This window comes from Pelophylax lessonae (genome assembly GCF_965119305.1).
Source record: "Pelophylax lessonae genome assembly, chromosome: 7".
Lineage (NCBI taxonomy): Eukaryota > Metazoa > Chordata > Amphibia > Anura > Ranidae > Pelophylax > Pelophylax lessonae.
Genome location: NC_138774.1, coordinates 42305998 through 42322839, shown reverse-complemented (window position 1 = coordinate 42322839; position 16842 = coordinate 42305998). Strand labels below are relative to the sequence as shown.

The 16842-nt window shown below is 48.7% G+C and overlaps 1 protein-coding gene across 1 annotated transcript in view; it reads right to left on the bottom strand.

Moving 5' to 3' along the window:
• LOC309559445 (class I histocompatibility antigen, F10 alpha chain-like) overlaps positions 1 to 12645 on the bottom strand; it is a 587461-nt gene extending 574816 nt beyond the window's left edge. The window contains exon 1 of the mRNA XM_082262705.1: positions 12617 to 12645. Within this exon, the coding sequence (XP_082118831.1) occupies positions 12617 to 12641 (25 nt within the window). The 5' untranslated portion in view covers positions 12642 to 12645. The remainder of the gene's footprint in view (positions 1 to 12616) is intronic.
• Between the last annotated feature and the right edge of the window lie 4197 nt (positions 12646 to 16842).

The following is a 16842-nucleotide window of genomic DNA, read 5'->3' as shown; positions in this document are numbered from 1 at the left end:
GGATAGAGATGGGCTCAGGCAAGTTTTAGGCCTCATGCACACTGGACGTTATCAAAGTGCCAGTAGAAAGCTGTAGCTGTAGAAAGAGAGTTTCAGCTTTTTTTGCAGTAGCATTTTTCAGCTTTTTTTTAGCTTTTTTTCAGCTGTAGCGTTTAGTTCTTTTTTTTTAGCAAAACTATACTCCCACAAAAGCGTATGGCTCAAAAATTTTGATGGCCGAAGAGCCGCGTTTTTTGGCAGTTTTCAGCGTTTGTCAGCTTTTATCAGAGTTAGAGTGTTTTTACAGCTTAAGTGTCCTTTCACACGGCCGCTCCGCTGCTTTAGTCCGCTGCAGGACATTTTTTTTTTTTTTTTCACGGAGCGGATGACATTTGTGTCATCCGCTCCGTGTGCCCGCATATCATCACATCCGTTTTACGGATGATATGCGGACATAATGTAAGTACAGTGGGTACGGAAAGTATTCAGACCCCCTTAAATTTTTCACTCTTTGTTATATTGCAGCCATTTGATAAAATCATTTAGGTTCATTCTTCTTCCTCATGAATGTACACATAGCACCCCATACTGACAGAAAAACACAGAATTGTTGACATTGTTGCAGATTTATTAAAAAAGAAAAACTGAAATATCACATGGTCCTAAGTATTCAGACCCTTTGCTGTGACACTCATATATTTAACTCAGGTGCTTTCCATTTCTTCCGATCATCCTTGAGATGGTTCTACACCTTCATTTGAGTCCAGCTGGGTTTGATTATACTGATTGGACTTGATTAGGAAAGCCACACACCTGTCTATATAAGACCTTCCAGATCACAATGCATGTCAGAGCAAATGAGAATCATGAGGTCAAAGGAACTGCCTGAAGAGCTCAGAGACAGAATTGTGGCAAGGCACAGATCTGGCCAAGGTTACAAAAATAATTCTGCTGCACTTAAGGTTCCTAAGAGCACAGTGGCCTCCATAATCCTCAAATGGAAGACGTTTGGGACGACCAGAACCCTTCCTAGAGCTGGCCGTCCGGCCAAACGGAGCTATCGGGGGAGAAGAGCCTTGGTGAGAGAGGTAAAGAAGAACCCAAAGATCACTGTGGCTGAGCTCCAGAGATGCAGTCAGGAGATGGGAGAAAGTTGTAGAAAGTCAACCATCACTGCAGCCCTCCACCAGTGGGGGCTTTATGGCAGAGTGGCCCGACGGAAGCCTCTCCTCAGTGTAAGACACATGAAAGCCCGCATGGAGTTTGCTAAAAAAACACCTGAAGGACTCCAAGATGGTGAGAAATAAGATTCTCTGGTCTGATGAGACCAAAATAGAACTTTTTGGCATTAATTCTAAGCGGTATGTGTGGAGAAAACCAGGCACTGCTCATCACCTGTCCAATACAGTCCCAACAGTGAAGCATGGTGGTGGCAGCATCATGCTGTGGGGGTGTTTTTCAGCTGCAGGGACAGGACGACTGGTTGCAATCGAGGGAAAGATGAATGCGGCAAAGTACAGGGATATCCTGGACAAAAACCTTCTCCAGAGTGCTCTGGACCTCAGACTGGGCCGAAGGTTTACCTTCCAACAAGACAATGACCCTAAGCACACAGCTAAAATAACGAAGGAGTGGCTTCACAACAACTCCGTGACTGTTCTTGAATGGCCCAGCCAGAGCCCTGACTTAAACTCAATTGAGCATCTCTGGAGAGACCTAAAAATGGCTGTCCACAAACGTTTACCATCCAACCTGACAGAACTGGAGAGGATCTGCAAGGAGGAATGGCAGAGGATCCCCAAATCCAGGTGTGAAAGACTTGTTGCATCTTTCCCAAAAAGACTCCTGGCTGTATTGGATCAAAAGGGGGCTTCTACTAAATACTGAGCAAAGGGTCTGAATACTTAGGACCATGTGATATTTCAGTTTTTCTTTTTTAATAAATCTGCAACAATGTCAACAATTCTGTGTTTTTCTGTCAGTATGGGGTGCTATGTGTACATTCATGAGGAAGAAGAATGAACCTAAATGATTTTAGCAAATGGCTGCAATATAACAAAGAGTGAAAAATTTAAGGGGGTCTGAATACTTTCCGTACCCACTGTATATGGCACTACGGATGTCAGCGGATGATACCGCTGACATCTGATTTTCCTTCCTTTCCGTTTTTTACACGGATGAAAAAAACAGAATTTTTGTAAAATCTTACCGTAAAATTCCTTTCTCTGAGTCCTCCGACAGTCGCCGCCTCCTCTAAGTCATCACAATGGGGTATTGTCCACCTGTCCGTAGGACCAGCTAGGCATATAGACTTAGTCAAAAGACAAAAAGCATTAGCATATACACACCCACGGGGGCTGTCCCATCTGGCCAATACCCCCCCTGCATCACCACTCCCAACTCAGTTTGGTAGCATAGCAGTAGGTAATAAGAACCCCACAAAGCCAGGTACCCAGAGAAAAAAACTCAAGGGTCCATCATGGCACAGCCGCACTGAAAACTTTGCGGCCAAAAGAAGCATCAGCTGATGCCAGAACGTCTACTTTGTAGAACTTGGAAAAACGTGTGCACCGACGACCAAGTCGCCGCCTTGCACACCTGGGCCACCGAGGCCCGATGCCAATAGGTCCAAGAAGTACTCAAAAACCTGGTAGAGGGCGCCCTAACAGGGAAGGGCGGAACCCGTTCCGTCAAGGCGTAAGCCTGTTCAATGGTCTGTCTGATCCTCTTGGCAATAGTCGCTGCGGACGCAGCCATGCCCTTCCGAGGTCCCTCAGGAAGGACAAAGAGGGAATCCGTCTTCCGAAAAGACTCCGTAGACGACAGGTAAACCCTGATCGCCCTGACAACATCCAAGGAATGCAAGGCAATCTCCTTTGGATGTATTGTCTTCGAACAAAGCGAAGGCAGGACAATGTCCTCATTAAGGTGATAATCCGAGATCACCTTGAGAAGGAAGGATGGGGGTGGTCGCAAAACCACCTTATCCCTGTGAATTATCAAGTAAGGGGAGCGGCAAGACAACGCCGCCAGCTCCGACACTCTGCGAGCCGAAGCGATCGCCACAAGAAAAGCAACTTTCTTCGACAGCAGAGGCAACGACATCTCCCTGATATATTCAAAGGGAGCCCGCTGCAACGCGGACAGGACCAAGTTCAGGTCCCATGGAGGTAAAGGCTCCTTCCTGGGAGGAGCCAAATGTCGCACACCTTGAATGAATGTGCGCACCAAGGAACGAGACGCCACAGGGCGTTGGAAAAGGACCGCCAGTGCTGACACCTGGCCCTTTATTGTGGCCAGCGCCAGCCGCTGATCCACTCCAGACTGGAGGAAAGCCAAGATTCTCGACCCCGAGTAAGAACGAGGGGAAAACCCCCTGGACTCACACCAGGTGAAGTAGGCCTTCCAGGTACGGTAATAGATCTTACCAGAGGAAGATTTCCTAGCCTTGATCAAGGTAGGAATAACCTCAGAGGATAGACCCTTGTCCTTCAAGACCTGGGTCTCAACAGCCAGGCCGTTAAAGCCAACGACTGTAAAGATGGATGGAAGATCGGACCTTGAGGCAGGAGATCTTCCCGCAGAGGCAGGCGCCACGAAGGCGCCACTGCCAGGCGAACAACATCGGCGTACCAGGACCGGCGAGGCCAGTCCGGTGCCACCAGAATCACCATGTGCGGTTCCGAGGCCAAACTGCGAAGAAACCGGGATAGCGACTGAATCGGAGGAAAGGCGAACAGCAGACGATACTGATGCCAAGGGGCCACCAACGCATCCGAGGCGTCTGCCAACGGACCGCGCGGTCTTGCCACGAAGCTTTCCACCTTTCGGGGTAGCCGGGATGCAAACAGATCCACATCTGGGGATCCCCAATTCGCACACAGCATCTGAAAGATCTCCGGGTGAAGGGACCATTCCCCCTGGTCCAGGGTCTGGCAGCTCAGATAGTCGGCCTGCCAATTTTTCACACCCGGAATGTATCGCTCTTAGTTCCAGTACATTTATCGGGAGGGAGGATTCCTCCTCCGACCAAGTGCCCTGGGCAGATAGGATGCCCAGGACTCCACCCCAGCCCGCCAGGCTGGTGTCCGTGGTAACCACTGTCCACACCACCGGGGCGGAAGGACTTGCCTTCCGCCACCGACGGGGACTGGATCCACCACAGAAGAGTCAATCTGGTCCGGCGACTCAAGGAGACATCCACATCCAAGGACTGAGGAAGTCTGTCCCACCTGGCCAGGATCTCCGTCTGGAGAGCCCGCGTGTGGAACTGGGCAAAGGGAATCGCCTCGAAGGTCGACACCATCAACCCCAGGCCCCGCATGCAGGTCCTGAGTGATGAGGACGGATTGTCCCCGAGGGACCCGAGTACGTCCCGCAAAGTCCGGAGCTGTCCTCCGGCAAGAACACCTTTGCCTGAGCAAAGTCCAGAACCATTCCCAGATAGGGAAGACGAAGCGACGGAGACAACGCTGATTCCTGAACGTCGATGGTCCATCCGAACTCCTGGAGCGTCTGTACCGTGATGGACAGATCGCGCACAAGGTCCTGGCTGGCTCTCGATCTCAGAAGCAGATCGTCCAGGTACCCCAGGACCGCAATGCCCTGGGCCCGTAGCAGGCCCAGGACCGGTACCAACACCTTGGTAAATACCCTTTGTGCCGAAGCGAGACCGAAAGGTAACGCCACAAACTGGTAGTGGTCCTTGCAATAGCAAACCAAAGGTACTGCTGATGACCCTCGAAAATGGGGACGTGCAGGTACGCATCCTTCAGATCTATCGAAGCCAGGAATTCTCCCGGCCTCAAGGAGGCCACAACCGAACGGAGAGACTCCATTCGAAGCCTTCGAACTCGCACGAAGCGGTTCAGTGCTTTCTGGTCCAGAATGGGACGCACTTTGCCCACTTTCCTGGGCACAGTGAACAGATTTGAATAAAAACCCCGAAACCTGTCCCAATGAGGCACCGGGACAACCACACCCTGAGCAAGCAGGTCCTGCACCGCCCGACGCAAATCCTGCAGACGCCCCGGAAGTAGATGGAGATTGGAGGGAAAGAATCTGTCTGCCGGCCTTGAAAGGAATTCGATTTTGCATCCTGATCGAACGATTTCCTGGACCCACCTGTCCGATATCCGGAGCAGCCAAGGTTTGGAGGAAACCACGCAAATGTCCCCCCACCCCAGAAACGGGTGAGGGCGCCCATTCAGGCAGAGGCGGAGTGTCCCGCCGAGCCGGTATTGCCGGCTTTCTGCTTACCCGCCCAGGGCTTCCTCTGGTTGCCCTGGGCCTTGAAAGGCTTGCCCATGGATTGGTTCCGAAAGGCACGAAAGGACCCCTGATTAGACCTAGGCGCAGAACCCCGCTTGCCTCGGAAGGACTTGTTCTTCGGGTTCTGGGGCAGTATAGTGCTCTTGCCCCCCGTGGCGCCTTTTACCAGGGTATCCAACGCCTCGCCAAAAAGACGAGAGCCAACATAGGGAAAATCAGCAACAGTTCACCGTGAGGACTGGTCGGCCGACCAGCTCTTCAGCCATATCAGTCGCCGGTTAAGCACCTCGACACTCGAGAGGCGAGCCACCAAGGGGGCCTCATTTAAGGCTGCATCACACAGACACATGACTCCTTGGTGGACCTGATCCACCATTTCCAGTCGGGCATGCGGCACGTCATCAGACACCAGGTAGCTACGACGCACCTTGATCCAATCAGCTACCGCTTGAGCCACCATAACGGACGCGAAAACGGGTTTGAGCAACGAACCCGCCACCGTATAGGAATGGCGGGCTAGAGACTCCAACCGCCGGTCCGTGAGATCCCGGAAAACCGGAGTATCCTCGATAGGAACTAAGGTAGCCTTGTTCAGCACGGCCACATGTGATCTACCTGTGGAGGCACACACCAACGCGAGTCCGTAGCCGGCGCAAAAGGATAAAGCAATTTGAACCGACTAGGCACCACGAAACGGACGTTTTAACGTGCGCCACATTTCATTAACAGTGTAATGAAAAGCAGCTGGGCAGGGAAAAATCTGCGCAGACTTGCGGGTTCTGCGCGTCCCAAAAGAGGACACAATGCCCGGAGGATCGGGCTCACCCTCTAAATGCAAAGTTTCTTTTACAGAAAACAATTAACTCATCCATGGTCGCCCGTTCATCAGGGGACCCTGGGGAGGATGTGTCAACACCCTCAATTTCAGCCTCCCCCTCAGACCCCGGGGGGTCCAGGGATGAGCGGGACCCTGAAAAGGGCACGCTCGCAGCAGCAGCAGCATCAGCCATATCCCCATCTGAATCAGAAGAGAGAGACAGCCTGGGCCGTTTTCTCGCAGCCCGTTCAGACATCAGCATTTCCACATTTGCCACCAAAGTCGCAACTACAGCAGCCAGATCAGGTCGCAGCGGGGCCACAGGAGAACTGGGGCCCCCCACCAAAGCTGGAGGAAACTTGTTTTCCTGAGAATCCATGGCTCAATACAGTAAAAAATTACAGTGCAAAAAAGATGTGTACTGATTAGATGTAAATAGCGCTGCGGAGTGCGCAGCCCACCGCTACTGTCACAGCAATGAAGACCCCCAAAGGAGAAAGAAAAACTGAGCCAGAAGCAGTATGCAGAAGAAGACTGAGAGGGATACACTGCAGAGCCCGCAGATCGTTGCTACCTGTGCCTGTGCTGTCGCAGAGAAAAAAGGAAATGCTGTTGGGAGGGGCTGGCTATAAGCCAGACCTCAGGGAAAATGGCTGCCCCATAGGGAAGCATAGGAGGCTTCACTAAAATGGGCGCCGACATGCGGCCGAACCGATCGTTCTCCCGCCCCTAAAATGGCGGCGGATGGCGCCAAAAACGAGCGGTATACTCGCCCCAGAGGGGCCACACAGTGTGCATAGTAAAAAACATGGTGGACCGCGCAAATTTTCGCCCGCAGCGGTTGCCGCACCAGACACACAGCTGTATCCCCAAACATGCACCTAAGGTGACACAGGGACAGGGACCCCCAGCAATCAGACATATCTGTACAAAGGCACAGACATGGGGACACACAGCAACACAGACTGCCACCCCAGACAGAGGCCCCACACAGAAAAGTACTTACCTGTACCCGATGGCGTGGGGGAGCCTCTATGCACGGATAAACCTCTGTCCTCATCTGACAGGGAGTGCCGTGAGCCAGGGACATGACGCTGCAATACGGCAGACGAGTCCTGTGAGGTAGCCACCTCACGGCTGCATCCCTGCATCGAACAGGGATGGGTCGTTCTTAGTGCCAGGGCGAACCATAGCTGAACGCTCGATGGCGGGCTGGGGGTCCATCTGACCCTCAGTGCCCTGGAGAACCAGGGCGGCCAGTCCGAATCCCAGCACCGCATGATCCATCTTCATCCGAAGACTAAACTAACACTAAAGCTGACAAAATAAACAGCTAGTAAAGTGAGAGAAAAAAACTGACATTTTCAAAGAAAATCAAATAAAAGATCAGGAAGGCTGAGACTAAAGTCCCAGCACAAGGAGAGCCTAACTAGTCCTGATGCTAGGCAGATTAAAACTGAGTTGGGAGTGGTGATGCAGAGGGGGTATTGGCCAGATGGGACAGCCCCCGTGGGTGTGTATATGCTAATGCTTTTTGTCTTTTGACTAAGTCTATATGCCTATATGCCTAGCTGGTCCTACAGACAGGTGGACAATACCCCATTGTGATGACTAAGAGGAGGCGGCGACTGTCGGAGGACGTAAGAGAAATAGGGTTCTGTTCCATTTGAAAAAACGGAACAGAACTGAAAGGAGGAAAATCAGATGTCAGCGGATGGTATTCCGCTGACATCCGCAGTGCCATTCACTTACATTATGTCCGCAAATCATCCGCAAAAAAATAGGATGATTTGCGGACACAAGGAGCGCCCGTGTGAAAGGGCCCAAAAACTCCTCTCTAAACCCACTAGTTCTGGGGTTTTTCCAGCCAGAAAACGCCCCTGCCAAAAACTGCTGATAACAGCCTATGTGTGTATGGACATATAGGATAACATGGGGGGAGTTTACTGGCTGCAGAAAAAAAATGTCTGATGTCAAAAACAGCCGTTGTAAAAATGTCCGGTGTGAATGAGGCCTTGGGGAGGCTGCTGCACACAGGTTTTTTTTTATCTTAAAGTAATTTTAAAGTATTGTTTTTTGTATTTAAAAAAAGAACAAACAAACATGTCATACTTACCTCCTCTGTGCAGTTGGTTTTGCACAGAGCAGCCCGGATTCTCCTCTTCTCAGGTCCCTCTTTGGCTCTCCTGGCCCCTCCCTCCTATCGAGTGCCCCAACAGCAAGCAGCTTGCTATGGGGGGGCACCCGAACCGAGCTGCAGCCCTGTGTGTCTATTTATACACAGAGCTGCTGTTTGGCCCCACCCCTTTCTCTCCTGATTGGCTCACTGACTTTTACAACTGTGGGAGCCGATCAGGAGGTGAGTCCCAGGATGGCCGAGGGACTCGCGGACATTGCTGGACAGAGAGGGGGCACAGGTAAGTATTAGGGGGTGCTGTGCTGGGGGGGCTGCTACAGACAGAAAGCGTTTTTTCTTAATGCATTGAATGCCCTCAGATGAAAAACCTTCTGCCTTTAAAACCACTTTAAGCATCAAATTACCTTCTTCTACAGCGTCACTTGTTACTTGAACCAGTACAATGACGCTCCATCGCTTCTCTCTCACTGCTGATTTCTATCCTCCATTAATCCAGGAAGTGACATCCATTAGGTAAAGTGGCAGTTCTACCAATTCTGCTGCTAGTGTGGGATTAGCTGAGTGAAATGAGTCATAAGAGTGTTCAACCGCAGGGATCAGAACATTTATTTTTAGTGATTTAGGCTCCATGCACACTGAGACTAAAAAAATGCCAGTTCCCTTGGCAGAAAAAAACGATCATATAGAGCGTTTTTTGTACAGAGTTTAGATGAGTTTTGCATTTTTTCTGGCAGAAAGCTCCAATGAGAAACGTAAACCAATAGAGTTTTTTTCTGCCTCTAAACGTTGAGCTCAAAATATGCCTCTAATCATCCTAATGTGCATGGAAACATAGGATAACATCAAGCTGCGTCTACAGGAAAAACACTAAACTCTTGTAGAAGCACTGATTTTTAGGCCAGTGTGCATGGAGCCTGTGTTTTTTTTTTTTTTTTTTTTTATAAAACCAAAATAAAAATTTAAATTGAGACAAAGCTTTGTTGTTGGTTTAGATATATTGGGGATGGTTCTAAGCACTGTGTCTTCCTGTACCGGAGACGCCCATCCCCGTCCAGTGTCTGCAGTACAGAAAGTGAGGTTAAATCACCCCAATGGGCAATATCCCCGCTCTCCCATCTGTTGAGTTACTGGAGGTGCTGAGAGGTCAAGATCACCTCAAACTAAATTCTCAATTGTATGATATGCTGGGGGTTAAACAGGTGACTGATCTGGCATTTGGTGTTCGGGCATCCTGGTTGGGAGATGTAGAGGAGCTGGAGGAAGAGGACTGGAGTGATGCCTTGGAGGCCTGCACGCTGGTTTCCCCAAATCTGTCGGACCGGCTCACACAAATATACATTACCCACAGATCGTACCTCACTCCGGTGAGGATTTAACCCCTCCCGCTCCTCTGCATGCCCCAAGTGCCTGCGCTCCTCGGGAACGTTTGGCCACATGATCTGGCATTGTCCAGACGTGCAGGGATTCTGGACCCAGGTGGTCCGGTTCCTCCATGACCGCATGGGCTGCCCAGTCTCCTTGGACCCTAAGTTGTGTATTTTTGGGATTTTCCCAGATGAAGACACGGACAAATACACGTTGCACTTTCTCCGTGAAACTATTTGTTGCCAGGAGGTTGATGGCTCAAAAGTGGATGCAGCCGGCTGTGCCTACTCTGTCCTCATGGATGGCGGCCGTCAATGCCACTCTCCTGTACAAAAAAGTCCTCTATGCTAATAGGAGGTGCCCAAAAAGGTATCATAAGATCTGGAACCGATGGCTCGAAGCCCCTGGGGTCATAGTAAGCAATAAATACCTCAAGAAGTTTTAATCCCTCTGGACCCAAAACTAAATGAAAAGGCTTTAAATCTCAATCCCCAATCACCCCCACAGCTCTCACTGATAGATTCATCCACACCTCAGTCTGAGTAAAATCGAAACTGTTTTTACACGATCAACACACTCATGCATAGAACAATCAGAGTCTCTTTTTTTATATAAACCATTTGACCCACAAAGTCCTAATAGGCAGAATCATCATAAACAGATTTGTGTTCTGCCTCCCAACTTTGAGGAGGGATAGCTTTAGGCTAGACTCATACCTGTGTGTCTGCCTTTTCATGTGTGCCCATAGTCTATGGGGCCACAACTGTCACAATAAAGAAGCAACTACTCCTTTTTCCAAGTCACATGGAAACACATTGCATAGATGTGAGCAAGCCATATAGACAATAGTGGGATTCCTCTAGTCTGCATTGTCACATAGGTGTGAATGGAGACTTTAGAAAAATGATATATAGGAAAAGGGCACACTCCAGTCATGCACCCATTTTACATGGGCCACAATGTATTAATACTCAAAAATAAAATGATTGGCTAAACCAAGGGTCCACAAACTTTTCAAGGGGCCAGTCTACTGTCCATCAGACTTTGGGGGGGGGGGGGGCGGATTGTAGCCAATGGGGGTAGAAAATGTCCCAGGATCATTGAGAATAAACATGGCCTCAGTGTTGGTGGTCAGTAGGAGTAGAGGAGTAGCACCCCATCTTTGGTATTGGTGGGAGGAATAGTGACTCGTTGTTGGTGTCAGAGGAAGGAATAGTGTCTCGTTGTAGGTGTCAGTGGACGGAATAGTGTCTCGTTGTTGGTGTCAGTGGAAGGAATAGTGTCTCGTTGTTGGTGTCAGTGGACGGAATAGTGTCTCGTTGTTGGTGTCAGAGGAAGGAAAAGTGTGTCTTGTTGTTGGTGTCAGTGGAAGGAATAGTGTCTCGTTGTTGGTGTCAGTGGAAGGAATAGTGTCTCGTTGTTGGTGTCAGTGGAAGGAATAGTGTCTCGTTGTTGGTGTAAGTGGAAGGAATAGTGTCTCGTTGTTGGTGTCAGAGGAAGGAATAGTGTCTCGTTGTTGGCGTCAGTGGAAGGAATAGTGTCTCGTTGTTGGTGTCAGAGGAAGGAATAGTGTCTCGTTGTTGGTGTCAGTGGAAGGAATAGTGTCTCGTTGTTGGTGTAAGTGGAAGGAATAGTGTCTCGTTGTTGGTGTCAGAGGAAGGAATAGTGTCTCGTTGTTGGCGTCAGTGGAAGGAATAGTGTCTCGTTGTTGGTGTCAGTGGAAGGAATAGTGTCTCGTTGTTGGTGTCAGTGGAAGGAATAGTGTCTCGTTGTTGGTGTCAGTGGAAGGAATAGTGTCTCGTTGTTGGTGTCAGTGGAAGGAATAGTGTCTCGTTGTTGGTGTAAGTGGAAGGAATAGTGTCTCGTTGTTGGTGTAAGTGGAAGGAATAGTGTCTCGTTGTTGGTGTCAGAGGAAGGAATAGTGTCTCGTTGTTGGTGTCAGTGGAAGGAATAGTGTCTCGTTGTTGGTGTCAGTGGAAGGAATAGTGTCTCGTTGTTGGTGTAAGTGGAAGGAATAGTGTCTCGTTGTTGGTGTAAGTGGAAGGAATAGTGTCTCGTTGTTGGTGTCAGAGGAAGGAATAGTGTCTCGTTGTTGGTGTCAGTGGAAAAAATAGTGTCTCGTTGTTGGTGTCAGAGGAAGGAATAGTGTCTCGTTGTTGGTGTCAGTGGAAGGAATAGTGTCTCGTTGTTGGTGTCAGAGGAAGGAATAGTGTCTCGTTGTTGGTGTCAGTGGAAGGAATAGTGTCTCGTTGTTGGTGTCAGAGGAAGGAATAGTGTCTCGTTGTTGGTGTCAGTGGAAGGAATAGTGTCTCGTTGTTGGTATCAGAGGGAGTAATAGAATATCGTTGTTGGTGTCATTTGGAGGACTAGTGCCCCCAGGGCTGAATAAAAGTTAGCAAGGGTCTGCAGTTTGGAGACCACTGGGTTAAACCAACAAGTCCTACTTTTCATCACTACATTTCTACTATTTTTGTTTTTTTAAATAAATTTGGACATTTAATGTTTAGTGTGCTATTACATATCTGATTGTTAAATAGTACATTTTTTAGAGGTCTGCACATCAGACCAAACAGAGGGACAGCCGAGGAAGAAAGTGGGACCGAGGGGTTAAAGGAGGTCAGAGATAAATCAAAATCGGTCTGGTTTAGCAGCGACCACCCAAATTTCGATCAGTGTGTGACCATCTCGGTTCAACAGAATGCTATCGTTTGATCAACTTCTGTCAAACAAATACGTTGAAAAATGCTCGTTGATGAGTGTACGGTCAGAGGGGAGTCTCGCTGTCAGAATACAATGTCCTGGTGGGCACATCGTTTGTGTGGATGGAGGAATCTGTCAGTTTTTTATTGTGTCCAGCCCATTGGCTGAATAAAAGAAGCTACTTATCTATGGCCAGCTTTAGTCACTGGGAGCTGTGCATTTATCACCTATCATTTGAAAAAAAATATTTTATGTATAGTAGTGTGTAGAGTACTGCCAATATGATAGATAGAATAACTCATACATGGCATGACAAAGACCCCCCCATATACAGATACTGTACTCACCAGAATGGACGCCTATGACAATCATAGAGATGAGTGTGAACAAAATGAGCCCCATTTTCTTCATTGCACAGAACACGAACTGTCCTATCACCTCACCCACTTCTACTGAAACTCTTTACAGGGGGAGGCGGAGACTCTATACACAGGACACTGCTGATTGGGTGAATATTACCTCTTATCCAATAGGAAAATTCATACACAAATGATCAGCAGTTGCTGGGCAGAGGCAGTGTGAAAAGGTTGGCTAGTTGAGCAATATAATGAGAGAAAGTGAAAGTAAAATGCTGAGATGTCAGACAAACATGATAACAGAGGAGTCAGTGTGGGGGAATTCCAGATCCTGAGCCATGGTCACTGTGCGGGGAGATGTGATTGGTTGGCACAGAAACTGAAGCTGTGTTACTAGCAGACATTTTGTAATTCGCAGTTCAGAATTCTTTTCAAGAAGAAAATATTATTTTTTTCATTATCATAACAAACACCTGAAGCCCAAATACAGACACTTTTTTTAGGTACTGGACAGGAAAAGAAGTTATGTTTAGGTTAGAAGAAGTGAAGTAAAATCTTCTGCTGGAGCTCTCAAGTGTCCCCATGTCCTCCCCCACCCCTCTATTGCTTCCTCTATCCCAGATAGCAAGGATAACTTGCCACACATTTCTAGCAGTGTTGAATTGTAAGTATTAATAACTTGCTGCACATTTTCACTGGCAGGTTGTACACTTACAGAGCACTTCAAGCACGAGTTCTAGTTCAGGGGTCCCAACCACCGGGCTGCGGCGGGTTGGCGAGCAGGACCTGCCAGCATAGAGATGACATCTCTCACCACCCAATCTGCATCACCACAGTTCCGCTGTCAGACATCCCAAGTCTCCCACGACTTGCGGGAGTCTCCCGCCTTTGGCCGGCTGCTCACGGACACCAGCAAATGCTGTGCAATCTCCCAGCTGCTGCAGGAGACTTAGGATGTCTGCAGTTATTAGCAGGGCCGGCGCCAGCATAAGACAGCTCAGGCGGCTGCCTTAGGGCAGCAGGAGAGAGGGGCGCTAAAGCTGAGGGTCCCTCAAGTGCTTATGCTTGCACCGCCCTGCTTACACCTGCTCAGCACAGCCGACCGGTGACAGGCAGCACAGAGCCCGGAACTCCGCTTTAACTCATGGAAGGCATAGGTTTTACACTGTTCTCTCAACTCAAAGACCTAAAAGCACTAATTGAGTTCTGGCAGGGTGTCTGTTCTTCCAACCAGGCCTGTCGTAAAACTTTGAACAAATCCATTAAGGCCCCTTTCACACAGCCCGTCCGTCGGACGGACTCCGTTTATCTAAGCGGGGGATCGATCCGCCGATCCCCCGCTGAGCAGGAGGATGACAGCTGTTCTCCGCACGGAGACACAGCTGTCTGTTCCCCATACATCTCTATGGGGGATTCGGATGGGAACGGACCGTCGGACGGATAGAAAATAGGGTTTCCATCCAGATTTGACAGATCGGATCGGATGTCCCATAGGGATGCATGGCGGATCCATTCAGATCCGCCAGAAAAATGAACAGGCGGATCTGAACGGTCCGCCTGTGTGAAAGGGGCCTAAGGATAACCAGAACTATATGGGTAGTCGTAAATAGCAATCAGCAGTTCTGCTCATTAAAAACTTAACAAATACACACATGATTCATAAATGCAGACAGGAACAGGACACATTAACAATAAGCATATATTTGGATGAGAAATGTCATACTGATCGAATTAAGACCATGCATGACCACCCTATCACATATAGACTAGAAGAAAGCTGCCAGATATTCCCTGGGTGAGATATTGTGTGTGGTATCCCTGGATGCAAAATTACATGCTGCATGCTGAATGATATACTATCAGTTTAAAGAATGTAACCAATACATATTTAGAGATATGAATAGTGGTATAAAACTGTCCAAAGAGGAGGGATCTGATATTGTCATAACCCCTAGACAGCCCATTTTAATTGGTCAGGGGCATCTGTCAACACCCCTTTGGTCCCAGAGAAAAAATTGATTTTTGTAAAATCTTACCGTAAAATCCTTTTCTCTTAGCTCATTGACAGACGTAGTCCTCGGTGATTCAACACCCTCGGGTTATGCTGCCCTCTACAGGAGTAGGACTAGACAGGAAAGAAAACGTTCTGGCCACACCCTAAGGGCAGTCCCAGAGGGTATATCCTCTCACTTCCTGCCCTAGCACATCAGTTATGTCACAAAGCAGTGTTTAGAGAATTTAACCCAACCCAACTCAAAAACAGAGGGGCGGGTACTACGTCTGTCAATGAGCTAAGAGAAAAGGATTTTACGGTAAGATTTTACAAAAATCCATTTTTCTCTATCGCTCATTGACAGACGTAGTCCTCGGTGATTCAACACCCTCGGGACGTCCCAAAGCAGTACCACAAATGAGGGTTGGGAAAATGGAAATCAAATCCAATCTAGAAGGCCCAACCGGTGCCAACTAGAAGTGTACAATGCTCATCCTCAATGATGAGACTCAACAGAAATCTTTCAACAGAAAAAAACCCCAGAGGTAGACCACCGGTCTCCTCAAATTGCGGCCTGCAAAACCCTGCGGCCAAATGAGGCATCCGCCGATGCCATCACATCAATCTTATAAAATTTTGTAAAGGTATGTACCGACGACCAGGTGGCCGCCTTACATACCTGGACCACTGACGCCTGATGGCGATAGGCCCAGGAAGTACTGAGCGCTCGAGTGAAGTGCGCCCTAACAGGGAACGGAGGATTCCGACCCTTAATAGAATAAGCCTGTGTACCACCGTCTGACTGATCCATCTAGATATGGTCGCGGCAGACACAGGCAATCCCCTTCAAGGGCTATCCGTGATCACAAAAAGTAAGTCCGTCTTACGAAAACCACTTTAGGAAGGAAGGATGGATTCGGAAGAAGAACCACCTTATCCCTATGAACCACCAGATCTGGGGAACGACAGGATAATGCGGCCAGTTCTGACACCCTGCGTACAGAAGTAATGGCCACCAAGAAGGCCACCTTCTGGGATAATGTAAGCAAGGGAATCTCCCTAATATCTTCAAAGAGAAGTTTCTGAAGAACCGACCACACTAAATTAAGATCCCAGGCGGTAAGGGTGCGCGCACTGGCGGAGCCAGATGTCGCACCCCCTGGATGAAATTCCGCACCAAGGAATGATTAGCCAAAGGTTCCTTGAAACAAGATTGCTAACGCCGAAAACCTGACCCTTGATGGTGCTCAAGGATAGTTTCTGCTCAACCCCTTGTTGCAGACAGACCAAAATTCGGGTCACCGAATAGGTATGTGGGGGAAATCCAATAGATTCACACCACGCAATATAAGACTTCCATGTGCTGGAAGTCGCTTTCCTTGCTTTAACTGCAGGTAGGAATAACTGAAGCTGACACTCCCTTGTCCTTCAGTACCTGGGTCTCAATGGCCAGGCCATTAAGCCAGCGACTGTAAAGCAAGATAGAAGATCGGTCCCTGAGACCGCAAATCCTCCCTGAGAGGAAGTCTCCAAGGAGCGTCCGCGACTAGCCTCACCAAGTCGGCGTACCAGGCTCGACGAGGTCAGTCTGGAATTTCCAGAATAACTGGAATTCCCTCCACCTCTATCCTGCGAAGAAGTTCCCTCAGCAACTTAAGAGGATGGAAGGCATGCCGTAGCTGATACTGCCCCCACGGGGCGATCAGCGTTTCTGCTGCGTCCGCTAGAGGATCGCGGTGCGAGCTACAAACCTCCGCACCTTCCTGTTGAGCCAAGGTGCCAACAGGTCCACATCCGGGATGTCCCAATGAAGGGACAATGAAAAAACAAGAATATCAGCGCAAGCATGAATAAATAAATGGATGGAAATAGATAAAAGCAGCTGACACCAAGGTAAAAAATATGTAAAACCCAATGTAAAACTGATAATGAAAAGTGCAGCGCTAAAACAATAAGACAATAAAAACATCAATGGATAAATGAAGAGTCTATGAATGGCACACAGTAGTCTTGTAAAAAAGAGGAGAAAACAATCCAATAAGAAATCCCAATGAAAGTGCTCAGTGCTGATCAGTAAACAGGACACAAGTGCTTGTTCAGTGCAATCCTTCACCAGAGGTGCTAGCCTCTCACCTGTAGGCTGTGAAAAGACAGCCTTAAAAGTACACTCCCAGCAATGTGAAAATCCTGACCAGGACAGCAATCACAGAGGGCATCTCTCCTT